The sequence below is a fragment of the Tachypleus tridentatus genome, chromosome 2 (assembly GCF_004210375.1).
Source record: "Tachypleus tridentatus isolate NWPU-2018 chromosome 2, ASM421037v1, whole genome shotgun sequence".
NCBI classification, from domain to species: domain Eukaryota; kingdom Metazoa; phylum Arthropoda; class Merostomata; order Xiphosura; family Limulidae; genus Tachypleus; species Tachypleus tridentatus.
In genome coordinates, this window is record NC_134826.1 from 112,030,759 (window position 1) to 112,044,729 (window position 13,971).

Sequence of the window (13,971 nt, forward strand, 5' to 3'; positions counted from 1 at the left end):
CAATTCCTACTGCAAGGGTAAACATATAGTTTATGTAAAACCGCTTACATATGTACAGGTAAACAATAAAAAAATATTGTATAATGTCAAATTAAAAGGTAACAGCGACTTTGTAGTAAGTTTACTTTCTATTTTCTGTTCTGGGTTACTTTGCGATTCTGTAGTATTGTATGATGCACTTTCAGATCTCTGAGTTTTGTAGACAATCAGTAAAAAAAGAGTTAATGATCCGCCTTCGACTGTATTTTTGTGTAAATTACCATGGTATATTTAGGTTTCAAAACTTGTATAAAGATCAGTATTAAAACAAGAAATATTATAACCAGAATGTTTTCGGAGAGTATAGCCAGACATGGCCGGGTGGTTAGAGCAGTCGATTCGCAATTGGCAAATTGCCGGTTCAAATCGCAACGTTCAACACGCTCGGCCTTTCAACCGTGGAAATTACAACGTGACGGTCAATTCTAACATTCGCTGGTGAAAGAGTAGCCCCGGAATGATGGTGGATGGTGTTGACCAAAGGCCTTCTATTTACTTGAATACTACAAAATTATGAATGGCAAATGCAAATAACTTTTGAACAACTTTGTTCAAAAATCAACAAACAAACAAAGCAGAAATTTCATAAACATTCCATCTTAGAAAGAACTTAGATTCTAATATAAATAAAACATACTGTGTTATAACGAAGGCCACACGAATATTTTGAAAATAAGTATAAGCAGTTGGTTCAGCGAAAGCATCATTTTTTTTTGGTTGCTTTTCTCATAACCATTTACACCCGTATCATTTTCTGCGCATATTATGTTAAAGCAGTTTAACTGAGTTGCATGAATGTTCACTGAAAATATCAAAAACACACCGATCAATTGTCGAGTGTGATTGTTTCTTGTGTCTAGTTGTCAACTTCCAAATGTTTTGCGTTCTACTTGATCAGCATGGGTGAACAGGCGATACCACACTGTGGTTAAAGAGCGTTATAACAATATGTTTTTGCTTATTAATCAATAAAATAGAGTTGTTCATGTCACTCGCATGAATTCAAATTTTAACAATGCACTTCTACTGGATTTTCTGCGAACTCTATGTCCCTTTTACTTTATTTATTTATTTTTAGCGTTGAACAAGCTACTGGTCCGGCATGGCCAGGAGTTTAGGGCGCTTGACTCGTAATCCGAGGATTGCGGGTTCGAATCCTCGTCACAACAAGCATGTTTGCCATTTCAGCCGTGAGGGCGTTATTATGTGACGATCAATTTAACTATTTGTTGGTAAAAGTGTAGCTCAAGAGTTGGCCGTGGGTGGTAATGACTAGCTGCCTTCCCTCTTGTCTTACACTGCGAAATTAGGGACGGTTGCGCAGGTAGCGGTCGTGTAGTTTTGCTCGAAATTCAAAAAAACAAACTAGTACCAAATACCTATAAACGCTTCAAAGAAGAGTCTAAGTAATTGGTCTGCGTGAAACTAGAAAACAACAAACAAAAAATACGCTGACGTAAGGCATTGATTTAAGGCTCAGAACGTTAAAATTTCAGTAAATTATGATTGATAAAATAAATTCACTGTAATCGACATAATCATTCCAACGTTTGGATGAAGTATTGTTACAATTTGACATTTTATTAGGTTAAATAACAATGGTTAAAAATATACGGAATCACGTTCTGCACGTGCACAATCTTAAACGTCATCTGTGCTCGAATCAAGGATTGTGGGATAATATCAGTGAAAGTGAATCGGATCTCGCTTATTTAAAATAAGCATAGAAAATTTAGGTAAAGTGTTCCACTCAAAAAAGAAATTAAGGTTGTTTATTGACACACAGCAAAGAAAATCAGCTGAAACAATGAACACGACAAAGTTGGGTTGGGTCATTTCGCTTTCTCACAAGGTGTTCTTTCCCGTTACGTATGGCATAAAACTTGTAGCCAGTATCAATAAAGCTTCTTATCTTTCGATTTTTGCACGGGCTATCGTGCATGGCTCACGTTCTTAAGTCTTTGGTTTACGCTTTCCGCTGCACGCAGTCACAAACCTGTCTTTAGAAGTAACTTAAACTATGAAACAAGTATCAGCTCATTGACAGGACAGTTGAAAATTAATATAACAACTTTAGAGAATAACGCACATAAAGTACTAGTATGAATAAGACAGGCTTGTTTCTGGATCTACAACCACTGGCAAGTAGTATCAACGAGTCACTACTCGTAATGTTTGATATTACTCACCTATAAATGTCATGACTGTGGTAGGTGAGTTGTGGAATATTTAGACAAGTTTTGTTTTATGTTTCGTTCGATACTTTAATCCCTTTCACAAATAATTTATTCACATTATAAACATTTTAAATGTGTTAATGAGAGTAAGAATTACCCGGACACTGCAGGTCCTATGTGACTATGATATGAGATTTGACAGGGGTGACCAATATTTTTAAACGTAAAACACGGCTGGTCATGTTATGGATATAACCTAAGATCTAGTACTTAATCGAAACTACTTACCTTATCAGTTCAAAATATGAAATTGCTAAATGTCTGATTATTGACTGAAAACAGAAAATTTATATGATCACTGTATAAAGTTGATAGCTGTTGGAAAAGATGTGACTCTGATAATGATGTGAGATTACTGGCTGGTGTGATCCGAGTTGTTAGAATCCACAGATCTGATCTAATCAGGACACGGTATTGTTAGCGACTGTGGAGTTAATTAAAAATACATATCTTAGTTTATACAGTCTACGTTGCCTGATATTAACATAACACATTAAACTTTCGAAACAGTGAAATTAGAAGATACTTTTTTTAATATAAACATTTATACAATTAATTTCACCTCCACGTGTTTTTCGTCTATTTGTTTGTCTATAAAACTTGACATCTAAGTTGCTTTCAGAGATCTTTAAGTATTCAAATAACCTGTAGTTAAAGCGATTGGTCTTGCAAAAAAAAAAAAATTAATTTGGACAATGTTAAATGTTACCGCTCTTATAGTGTATCTAATTATATTAGGATTTTGTTTATCACTTTTTGAATGGAATCTTACCTTTTCCATCAGAGAGATTTGTATCAGAAATATCTCTAATGAATTTAACTACCGTACTGAAGACCTGTAAACCCACTGATGGCTAGATTCATATACAAATTTATAATTACTTAGTGTTTGGTTCCAAATGGATAATTATAAGAGGTTAGATTATGTATGATTTCATGAAAACTGATTTTATAATATCATGTTATATTTAAAAATCAACTTTAAATATGGTTGTCTTAATTGCATGTTTTAAATAAATAAAATGCTTGTCATAAAATTAGACTTAGGCTATCAAGCGTCACTTAATGCGATTTTATCAGTTTTATGTTCTCATGGTGTTATATAACTTTAGAAGCAACAACAGTCGATTTTATTTATCTATTTTTTGTTTACTTTTAATGAATATATTTTAGACATCTGTTGATGTTTGTTTTAGAATAAAGCCATATTGGAATATCTCCTGTGTTCATCGCGGGAAATCTAATTTTGGATTTTTGCATTATAAGTCCTTAAACTTACCGTTGTCCCACTGAGGGACTTTTATTATCAGCTTGCGGTTTTCGAATTAATTTGAATATGAGGTGTTAAACATTACGGTTTAACTCGGACAAGTTTCCGATTTATTATATTACGTATTACGATTTGAATACAGAAGTTGATTAAATATAGATATTTATCAAATTTATGATATTTGCTAACAAGATTGATGCACACAAGTTTCTTTCTTAACATAAATATATTTTTACATACAAACAGCAATACAGTTCATAATAACGATTTATGTGCAAAATTTTTACAAACTCGCAAACAATAATGTCTCCTATCTGGTCTGAAACTGAATATTTTATGGATGGTTTACGATGACCAAATTAATTTCAAGTTGATATCGGTATAGTTCATTTAACAGGTAAGCTATATCTCGCTACTCACACATGAGGTTTTCATAGACATAGATACGCAATTCCCGTGTAGAAATATTAATGTATGAAATTAATTCATTGAAATTAAAACGGTTTGTAATGTTCTTAATCTATAAACGTTCCTAGTCAAGTATCTGTACATTCCAGATTAATAGGCGATAATCTCAATATTAGCTTCCGAGGATTATAATATACTAACCCTAGCAAACAAACAATATAAAACTAATTTTCCGCTTGTCGGTTTATACACGTTAAGACGAAGTTCTAGAAATTTCTTTTGGTAACAATATAAAACATATGGTTAGTTTTTACAGTCAAGGTTCTTCTGTAAATTCAGAGAATAAACGGGAATTCCATAACACTATAAGTTACATGTATTTCTAAAAGTATATTTTACTAAAACAAACACTAGTAAATCTGTTACAGGGAAGAAAGCGTAATATTAGTATGAATGATGTTATTGAGGACAAGATGTTTAGAACAATGTCATTTCTTTCTTCTTTACCTGTAATTTTAGTTGAAAAGAAAAAATAATACCACATTTATTTGTTGGTAACCATGTTAAAGTGTGACCTACATCATTTAGCAACACGTGAAAAGTGAGCTTTCTTTGAATTCTGGGGCAAAGTGGAGTTACTCCCAATTATTAAACTGTTGAGTACTTGTAAAACATGTTGATTTTTTCTGGATGATTATCTCGTGTCGCGCTAACTTTTACACTTAAAACGACAATAACAAAAAAAAACGTGCTAGTAGACGTTTATTTTTCAAATCAAAGTAAAGTATTTGTCTACATGTTGTTGTTTTTTTCAGTAGTATTTGTGCTAGCCAACAATTGAATTTGTGTCATAGTGTTTCATGCTATTAAAAGCTAAGGATAAAGTTACCTGAAACAAAATTTATAATGAATTAGAATTGCAGAAAGCCAGTAACAGAAAGTCATGCAGGCGGATCAAAGTCTCTTGATCAGTTTTTACTAAATGTGATTAAATGATTACTAAAGTTGTTTTGGGGCAGGCAGATAAAATAATAAATGATAGAATGCAAAGAAGTAATGCGTCAGTTTTTGTCTTTGTGGTCAATTCCTTGCAGTCAATTTAATGTTTATGCTCCCAAATCCCAAATCATTTTGAAACTGCCTAATCAGATGTTGTGTTTTCTCAAACATTATCTGATATTAATTGTACTTGTCATAAGTCATTAATATTAGGCTTTTTATCTTTTTAGCACTGTATTATTTATCCAGTTCCTTAGAGATGTTTAAGAATTATAAGAATGCATAATAATAGGATTTTATCCACATCATGTTGTTTGCAATATTCATTGCCGACATGTTTCGTTCAATCTAAAGTAGGGATTGTCAAACTGCAGTATGTGGAATTAATGTCGGTGATACACAACACAGTTAATACAAAAAAGGTCACCAAGTTTGTAATAAACTTTATCTGAGCTTTCCACGCATATATATACATATTACTCTCTTCGCTTAATAGACTGACTCCCTACTTGCACAGACTCGCCAATATTGTCATACCTTAGAACTAACAAAAATGGTACCACATATTCTTCAATAGCGCCAGAAAAAAAGTCGCATTCTTTGCATTAATAGGTAAGTGTTAAAATATGAGTTTTTTTAAATGTTTTTATCTTTTTTTTTAATTAGGCCTAGGTTTGTAATTTAAAAACACCACCACCAACAAAAAGTGGTACACAAGCCTGAAACGTTTGAGAACCACTGACCCAGAGCTTATCAAGCCAGTTGGATCACAGCAAACAAAGTAGTTGTCAAAACACTACTTACGTAAATTGTTTCTTTTTTGTTGTAGATGGACAAGAATCATAAACCCTTTAATCCACAAACCGGAACGCTAAAATCTAGACCACCACTAGTCCATATACACTAATGCAAACTGATTACTCTGAAGCTCTTAAGTTTTACAATGATTCCAGCTTCGATAATATTTTGTTAGCAAATAGCATCAAATACTTTATCGTAATAAGTGGAATCCAAGTCTCTTGTTCTTATGTAATATAAGTGCCGACAAATCTATCATGCATTAAAACTATTAAACAGTGTAATTAAGCGATAATATAAATAATCATTTTAAGGAAATACAATATGTGTTTCCTAAGAGGAGCATTAGACAACCTTATAAATTCACTTGGATCTTAATAACTAAGCGAAGATAGCTTATTAAGTAGGTTTGTTTTTGAACAAAAGCAACAAAGCAAAACTAGTATTACTTGTCACTGACTAAAGATTTCGATCATTAATATCAAGAAATTTTTATTACTTCATCAGCATAGGCGTTTTCTCGCACAACATGAAATTTGTTGAAGAAAACAAAAAAGAGTGGAACGACATTGTGTGATAGCAGGATAACTGTCAATATTCGTACATGTATTTCATGTTTTTCGAAAAATGAACAGATGATTTTTATTGATGTGTGAACTAACGTCACCGTCGGCTGAAATAATACGCAGTTTTGTGATAACTTCTTTGTAGTTGTTATTCTGGGACCGGCATGGCCAAGCGTGTTAAGGCGTGCGACTCGTAATCTGAGGGTCGCGGGTTCGCATCCCCGTCGCGCTAAACATGCTCGCTCTTTCAGCCATGGGGGCATTATAACGTGACGGTCAATCCCACTATTCGTTGGTAAAAGAGTAGCCCCAGAGTTGGCGGTGGGTGGTGATGACTAGCTGCTTTCTCTCTAGTCTTACACCCCTAAATTAGGGACGGCTAGCACAGATAGCCCTCGAGTATCTTTGTGCGAAATTCAAAAACAAACAAACAAGTTGTTATTCTGTTGATTTTTCGATACTCTTTATGATCGTCAGGAATTTAAACTATAATATTTAGAACAGATTTGTAAATAGTTTAATTTTGTGACGCCCTATTCAAGTCAAACACAAGTCTATATAAGTTTTGTAACTAACAGAATGGTATTGTGATTTATTATACACTGCTAAATTATTTTGCGAGCTCTGTATTTGAAAAACTTGGTTGCCATCTACCCCAGCTGAAATTCGGTCTGACTTTTAAAACTCCATATGAACATACTGTGTGGCTTTGTATTAAATCAAATAACATAAACCAAATATTTTAATCTAAACATGTTTTCATGTGTTAGAGCAAAATTATAATATTTGATTGATATAATATTCTGCTTACTTAAACTTAAATTCTGAATTTATAAATTGTTTTTCGAAAGACATCTATCATAAGCCATTTAGAAAAATTAATGAATTTAAATGACCACTTTTATTTGTGATTTAGTTAGCGCTCTGATAATCAAGCACCTTGGGATTAAAGTACGCTAAAAAACATTTTAATAATTTGATTTCTAATTTATCAACTAGAATTGATTTTAAAAAATCAGACGAAACTAAAGAATAAACATTTAGTTCTACCCATCAGCCATTTTTCATTAAATCACGAAAATGTCCGGCTTCTTAAGTAAACTGAGTATTAGGCTTAACTTTAAACGTGAATGGAAGTAATCTAAAATGATTTATTTGTGAAAGAGATAAATAATAATTTTATAACTTTTTATGACTCACAGATAATTTTAAAACACACTCTTTATAGTTTGGTATTTGATTTTTTTATCCAAGGCAACTATTCTACAGCACTGTTATTTAGACAGATAAATAACAATCAGAAAAGCACAGTAGGTCTCCGACCAAACGATACTTTACATATCCAATAAAGTTAAAAATAATAGATACATTACAGTTTAAACTTGATAACCTAGCTCTGTGAAATTCCAATTCCTTATAAATTTGTTATTCAGCTTTTACGCATAAGATGACCCTTTTTCATGCTCAAAATGTATACATACCCTATTTCTGAGCTTTGTCTTCTGATTAAAGGTTTACTTATGCAAAAATACAATTAACACACACATCTATCACTGCATATCTCTTGATAACCTTATCGTACATTTACACAAGCAGTTTATCTTGCTGGAATATCAGTAAGAGCAAAGTTACGTTGTGTTATCAATTATGTTTACCGCAGGAAATTTAACCTCATGTTTTTGTGTTTATAAGTCTGTAATCTTACCGCTGACCCATTACTGGTCTTACCCTATGAGAAAACCTAAATCATTCTCTCCTAATAATTATTGTATTTAGAATGTCAAAATATCTTCACGATATTTTGGTGCACTTTATATTATTTTCCATTGAAAACAGCTCACATTTTGAAAAATATTTTTCAAAAGATAAAAACTTAAACTTCTGGATAGATCATATAATTTTTTACCCTTCTTGGTATTAAAATAATATATAAGTTGTAACTCGTCTTTATTTTACTTGTAAACTTATAATTTTTGTTCTTATTGCTTGCTTTCTCTTGTTCATCACCATACAAATTCTGATGAAAAATGCTAAATATCTAAAAATGGCTTTTCTGTGTTAAAATTGTTTATTTTACAGGGAACTCTCATCGACCAAGATAACGACCTCTTTCGGAAACTGTTGGCATTATACGACACAATTGCTGAGTTAAGAGATCGGCAGCAAGAAGCAGAAGAAATTAGCGATAACGATGAAGTCGACTGTTTAGGTTCGTTGTCTGATGCAGATAACCAAACATCAACAATATCTCCATCATCTACACTATCTTCATGCTCTAGTCACAATGTACTGAAAAAAACTCAATTTCGGCCACTTTGGCCTCGTGGCAAAAGTATGCTAGACTCTTCAGAGTATTATCTATCCAAAAATAGCAATGATTGTTCTCGTTGCTCTCCGAACCCGATGTTACCACAATATAATAGACGACGTACCAGGTCTTATGGAACTTTGTATTATCGTAATGATGAGTCCCTGTCGTATGACTCCGGAATTTATCTTCAAGGACCTCATTCAGATTCAGAGCATGAAATATTTGTGTGAAATTCTAAAATAAACTCTTTCACTTTTATAATAAATTATACTTTCAAGAAACTAGTCCTTTACTATATATTTAAGGGTAATACATATGTATAATGATTTATTCTTTAGCACTCTTTGGCTACTGCATCAAAACATTAATATGGGATATATCTAATGTATTATTTTGTTCTTGTTGTTTTTGCGCACATGTTAAATAAGACAATGTGTTAACTAGATGTTTTTCTTGAAAATATACTTGTTGATTTTTCTTGAGGTTCAGGTTAGAAGTATTTAGATATTTTGACAATCAATATTTCTAAAACAAGCTTCATAGTCCGTACTGTATGCACTAATGTGTATATTTTTTTATGAACAAGTCTTTCATACCTATGAAAAAGGATTATTATATGTTTCTTTGTAAAAACGTTATTAGTATGAAGATAATTTAATAAATCTAAATTATATTCTTTTTCTACTATGGTAATTTACAGAAGATTATGTGCTGGTATCAAAAATTTGTACTTGCGGAGTTCTTACTTTTTATTCCTGAGATTCATAAATAGATTGATGGTGATTGTGCTTTAATACCAGAGATTTCTATTGACAGTTTTTAAAAACATGTCATTTTTCGAAATCTTTCAAATTCACTGAGCAATACATTGAATTGATCGTTGAAGCTTCAATACAACTAATACTATGGATAGTAAAACGTAGGAAAATGTTAACTGGCTTTTCTTCGAAAGTTTTGTTTGCTGATAAACAAGAATTTTGAATAAATCATGCTCCTTTCCTTCGCATGTTTTTTGCACAAAATCTAAAAGTATATAGAATGATGCAAGCGATGTAAAGATTTCATGGAAAACATTAATCTCAGTACTATATATATTAATAGCTCTATATAAATTCCCAATGCTTAATGCTGGAATTTTGCACAGGAAATAGATGACTGTAGTTTAAAAACCTCTAAAAATTCGAATAATTTAAATATAAATTTTTGAAAATTGGCCTTCATCGACAATTTAGAATTAAGCCTGATAATGACTTTTGAAGTGCTGAAAAAAAATTACTTCCATTGAAAAATGTTTTGGATTGCACATATATATGAATGTGGTATAAACATCTGTTCAAGAATTTTTCATTCTAATTCAATATTACCTGCATTACGGTAATAGGAATCATCGAAATAACTCAGGAAGGAGTTTTAATGAGTATTTATTTAAACTATTTTAGTCTGACTTTCTAATGACCAACAAATATATAAAAAATGTATTGCCTGTTTTGAAGATCGCGCAAAACTACTTGAGTACTAATGGTGCTAGCTGTCCCTAATTTAGCAGTAAAAATGAGAGTGAAGTCATCACTACCCACCGTACACTTTTGGACAACTCTCTTACCAACGAATAGTGGAATTGACTGGTACATTATAACGCCTCAATAGCTGAAAAGGGGAACATATTTCATAGGACTAGGATTTAAACCTGCGCCTCTTCAAATTATATGTCCATAACCACCTGACCATGCCAGGCATCATAAATAAAGTAGTAATTATTTTAGCAAATTATGAAGTAAGATGTCTATTCAAGTTTACTTCGTTTTAGATACATTATTAATTATATAATAAGTAAATATTATTTTGTTTACTAGCTACAACACTAATTTTTATACCCTTAAACGTATACAGTTTATCATCTTTACAATCAGTTAACGAGAGAGCTGAAATGTTCATCTGGTTGGGACCCAAGTTGCTCATCTAATACTGATCTTTATTTCTCCATTAAAAATATTTAATTGTTGATAGGTGTACTATATAAACAAAGTAGTTCTATAACAGATTATTGTCTTACTGAACGTACATGTTTACACGTCATAACCTTGTATAAACTTCTCATGCTACTTTTTGAGTGAGTTAATATTTGTGAGTGAATAAGATAATCAATGCATTTTAACTTGTTCCGAGTAGCACACTGTTTTAAAGTTCGAAATGAATGCAAGGTTACAAATAAGATCGTACTGAACCTAATACATGATTTTCAACAGACATTATTTACTATATACACCCTTGTGCAAATTAATTGAAACAAGACGGAAAATTACGATTTTTTCAATTTTTTGCGTTTTATTTCTGAGAATCCAAAAATTACTCATATATGATACGACCGCCTTTATTTTTCAAAAGATCATTTATCCACTTTGGCATCGAGTCCACAAGTTGACTGCAATCTTTACTAATTTCTGGATTGCGGTACCACACCTCAATTATGGCCTCAATTACCTTATCTTTCGCAGTACTGTCTTTTCCCCAAAGTCTCTCTTTACAATGCGCCCAAATATTTTCAATAGGATTTAAGTCTGTAGAGTTTCCAGACCAGTCCAGCACCTTTATTCGCGTTGTAGTCACAAAATTCCTCACAAGCTTCAATGTGTGGTATGGAGCCACATTTTGCTGAAAAATGCCAGATCCATCTGGAAATCTCTTTTTTCAATTCTGGAACGACTCTTCTCTGCTAAACTTCGATGTACTGTGGTCCTCGCATCATGCCTTCAACGATGTGTAGCTGAAAAATCCCCAAAACATCTTCTTCAAGGAATGTTTTACCAACTGATTGATGTGAGATTATCGACGTTTCTCACCTGGAGATCTGCAAACATGCAGACTTCTTTAACCCTGTACGAAAAAATAAATCTCGTCACTGAATAACACCTTCCACCATTGTTCTTGCGTCCAGTTCTTGTATTTCAGACCCCATAGATACCGTTTTTTCTTTATTGAGTTGGTAAGAAGTTGATTTTTGACTGGTCTCCTTGCCTTTTAAACGCAATTTCGAATGACGTAATATTCCTCAATATTTCGTCATATATCCCAACAATAGATCGACCGTACTGCAAAACACAGCTAATGACGCCGTCTGTGTGAAAAAATGATTATTAAAGGAAATCAACAGGTTCAGCGAGCCTACTCCTGCCGCCATGCTGAAAATATTGTAAAATGACCATTTGTTTCAATTAATTTGCACAAGGGTGTAGCTGAAGCTAGGACCAAACTTTGTTTCACAACTGTTTTGAGCAGTAGTTCCATCCTGCTTGGTGTTAAATATTCACGACTCTTTTAATTTAAGCATAGCACAAGTGTTAACTGGAGTTACTTTTAGAAGCGATAATTTATCAGGTTTGTAACTGTGCGAATCATACGTTGTGTATTTCACTCATCGCAACTTGACGATTGTTGTATTTTTGTTATTAGAATCTTTTAAGTTGTTCTCGAGCATTATTACATTCTATTATTTCGTATTGTGCGGAAAATTCTAGGCCTCAGTTGGGCTATCTATAAATATGAGTGCAAAAAATTCATTGGGAAATTTGAATGTCGTTTCGCATAACGTCTTGTTACTTTTGTATAGTAGAAGAAATAGAACTTCGATATGCCTAGTTTGTTATATTTGATACAAACTCTCTTGTTGAGCATAATAAATGAAAATGTGATTCACTTTTCTTTCGATAGTTGGATATGGCCTTTTAAAACATCTTTATATACAGAGAAAGGAATACAGCTTCTTTATAGAAATGACTATCTATTGCATCATCTGAAAAGGAAATGTTGATTTCTAAGGTCTTTACATGTTCGTTTTAAGAGAAAAGGAGGCATACATAACCACCTTGACAAATATCGTAAGACAGCTTTAGCTAACTGAAGATTTATTGGATCGATTTGGCTGTTGGTGAATGAAAATTGAAACCAGAAACCAAAATATATAAAAGGCAAGGGTAATAATGATTGGTTGATATTGCGGCCACGTGGTATGGTAATCATGTAAACGTAGTGCATGGGCATCATTTAATATTCCACATTCAGCCTTCACAAGTAGATTATTTTGTTGTTGTATCACGGGATTGCGATCACACAAGTATTTAGTTTCATACTCACCACCCTCATTTTTTCCAAAGAATTCCAAAATCACAACTTGTTCCATCGTCCATCGCATAGGTGACACCCACTGGAACCAGGAGAACACAGCTGATAAATCAGTAAAGTGGACAGTGTATCCAGCCGTGGTTGTACTTAACATCAGAATTAAGCCGACACCACCTGCCGCTAGGTAGTGCGAGGAAAATAACCAACCAAGAGCTAAGGAGAGCATACGTATGGCTAATAGGTATAAGAGCATATATCCAATGTATATACCAAACATATTAATCCTGAAGTCAGATTCGAAGCCAGCAATGGAGTAAACAGGAATGATGTAGGCGAGACATACTGCAACCGCTGAAGGCATGCTGTATGTTAACTATAATAATAATGAAAATACTTATACTTTTTAATTTTAAATAAATGATTCCAAATATACATTCACTATTAGTTAAACATTTTGCTCTTTACTGGTTTACAAATGATGTACTAGAAAATCTCCACATTAATTACGTATATACCAGTTTAGTAATCTAACTACTATCTTCGCCTGAGAGATATTGCTATTATTTTCATTATCTAAGATATTCTAAGCAGCTTAAAGCTTTAAATAAGCAGTTTTATAAACGTTTATCAGAATTACTCACCTTTGACATAATGTAAGCAAAATAAGAATACAATCCTTCTCGCACATCGTGTGATACGGGTGCCTTGTCTTTACTTACTGACAGAAAAATAAACCAAGAGAAAACTTTAATACAAAAATACGCTTTGCTAACTTAAAAAAGCTGCTAAATACTTATACTTATTAGCTTTTGTTACAAGTGATGTAATGCTACTAGTTACTTCCAACTTTCGAATAAATTCAATTAAAGACGTTAGGCTCTACAATGAAGTACTTTCTAAAAATTCGTGTAGCTATACCTACAAACAAATAACAAAAGGATAAAGAGAGACATGGAAGGTCAGTTTGTTCGTCTGATTCAAGTATTTTTCTCCCCCTGAGAGCAATACGAAGACTATCTCCACATACCCATTCGTGGTTTTTGAACTGACCGACTAGGGGTAAGGTAGCCAAACACAGCAACTTTTGGGATACACTTTTCTGATCGAATTGCTGGATTTGATCATCCTTTTAAAAATACCCATGTTTCAAAGTTGTGTTAACGCTCACAAACGTATATGTACTTCTACTGTTTTATGATTTCACTTTTGACTTCTATTTGAATT

The 13,971-nt window shown here is 32.8% G+C and overlaps 2 protein-coding genes across 9 annotated transcripts in view; one reads left to right on the forward strand and one right to left on the reverse strand.

The window, feature by feature from the left end:
- Positions 1-10,144, forward strand: part of LOC143244855 (uncharacterized) — a 36,792-nt gene extending 26,648 nt beyond the window's left edge. Inside the window, exons 2-3 of one of the 6 annotated variants that reach the window (XR_013025350.1) lie at positions 5,450-5,565; positions 8,397-9,636. Coding sequence is in view for 3 of the 6 variants with exons in the window: in XM_076490273.1 (XP_076346388.1) it covers positions 2,240-2,248; positions 8,397-8,858 (471 nt within the window). In the remaining 3 variants the exon portion in view is untranslated. Of the gene's footprint in view, positions 1-1,741; positions 2,253-5,449; positions 5,566-8,396 lie in introns of those variants that run through there. The other 5 variants (XR_013025351.1, XR_013025352.1, XM_076490273.1 and 2 more) reach the window with 5 other exon arrangements.
- A 2,199-nt stretch (positions 10,145-12,343) lies between these two features.
- Positions 12,344-13,971, reverse strand: part of LOC143244854 (ATP-binding cassette sub-family G member 8-like) — a 45,234-nt gene continuing 43,606 nt past the window's right edge. For all 3 annotated transcript variants that reach the window (XM_076490269.1, XM_076490270.1, XM_076490267.1), the window contains 2 exons: positions 13,389-13,465; positions 12,344-13,120 (listed from right to left, as the gene is read on the reverse strand). In XM_076490269.1, the coding sequence (XP_076346384.1) occupies positions 12,515-13,120; positions 13,389-13,465 (683 nt within the window). In that variant the 3' untranslated portion in view covers positions 12,344-12,514. The remainder of the gene's footprint in view (positions 13,121-13,388; positions 13,466-13,971) is intronic.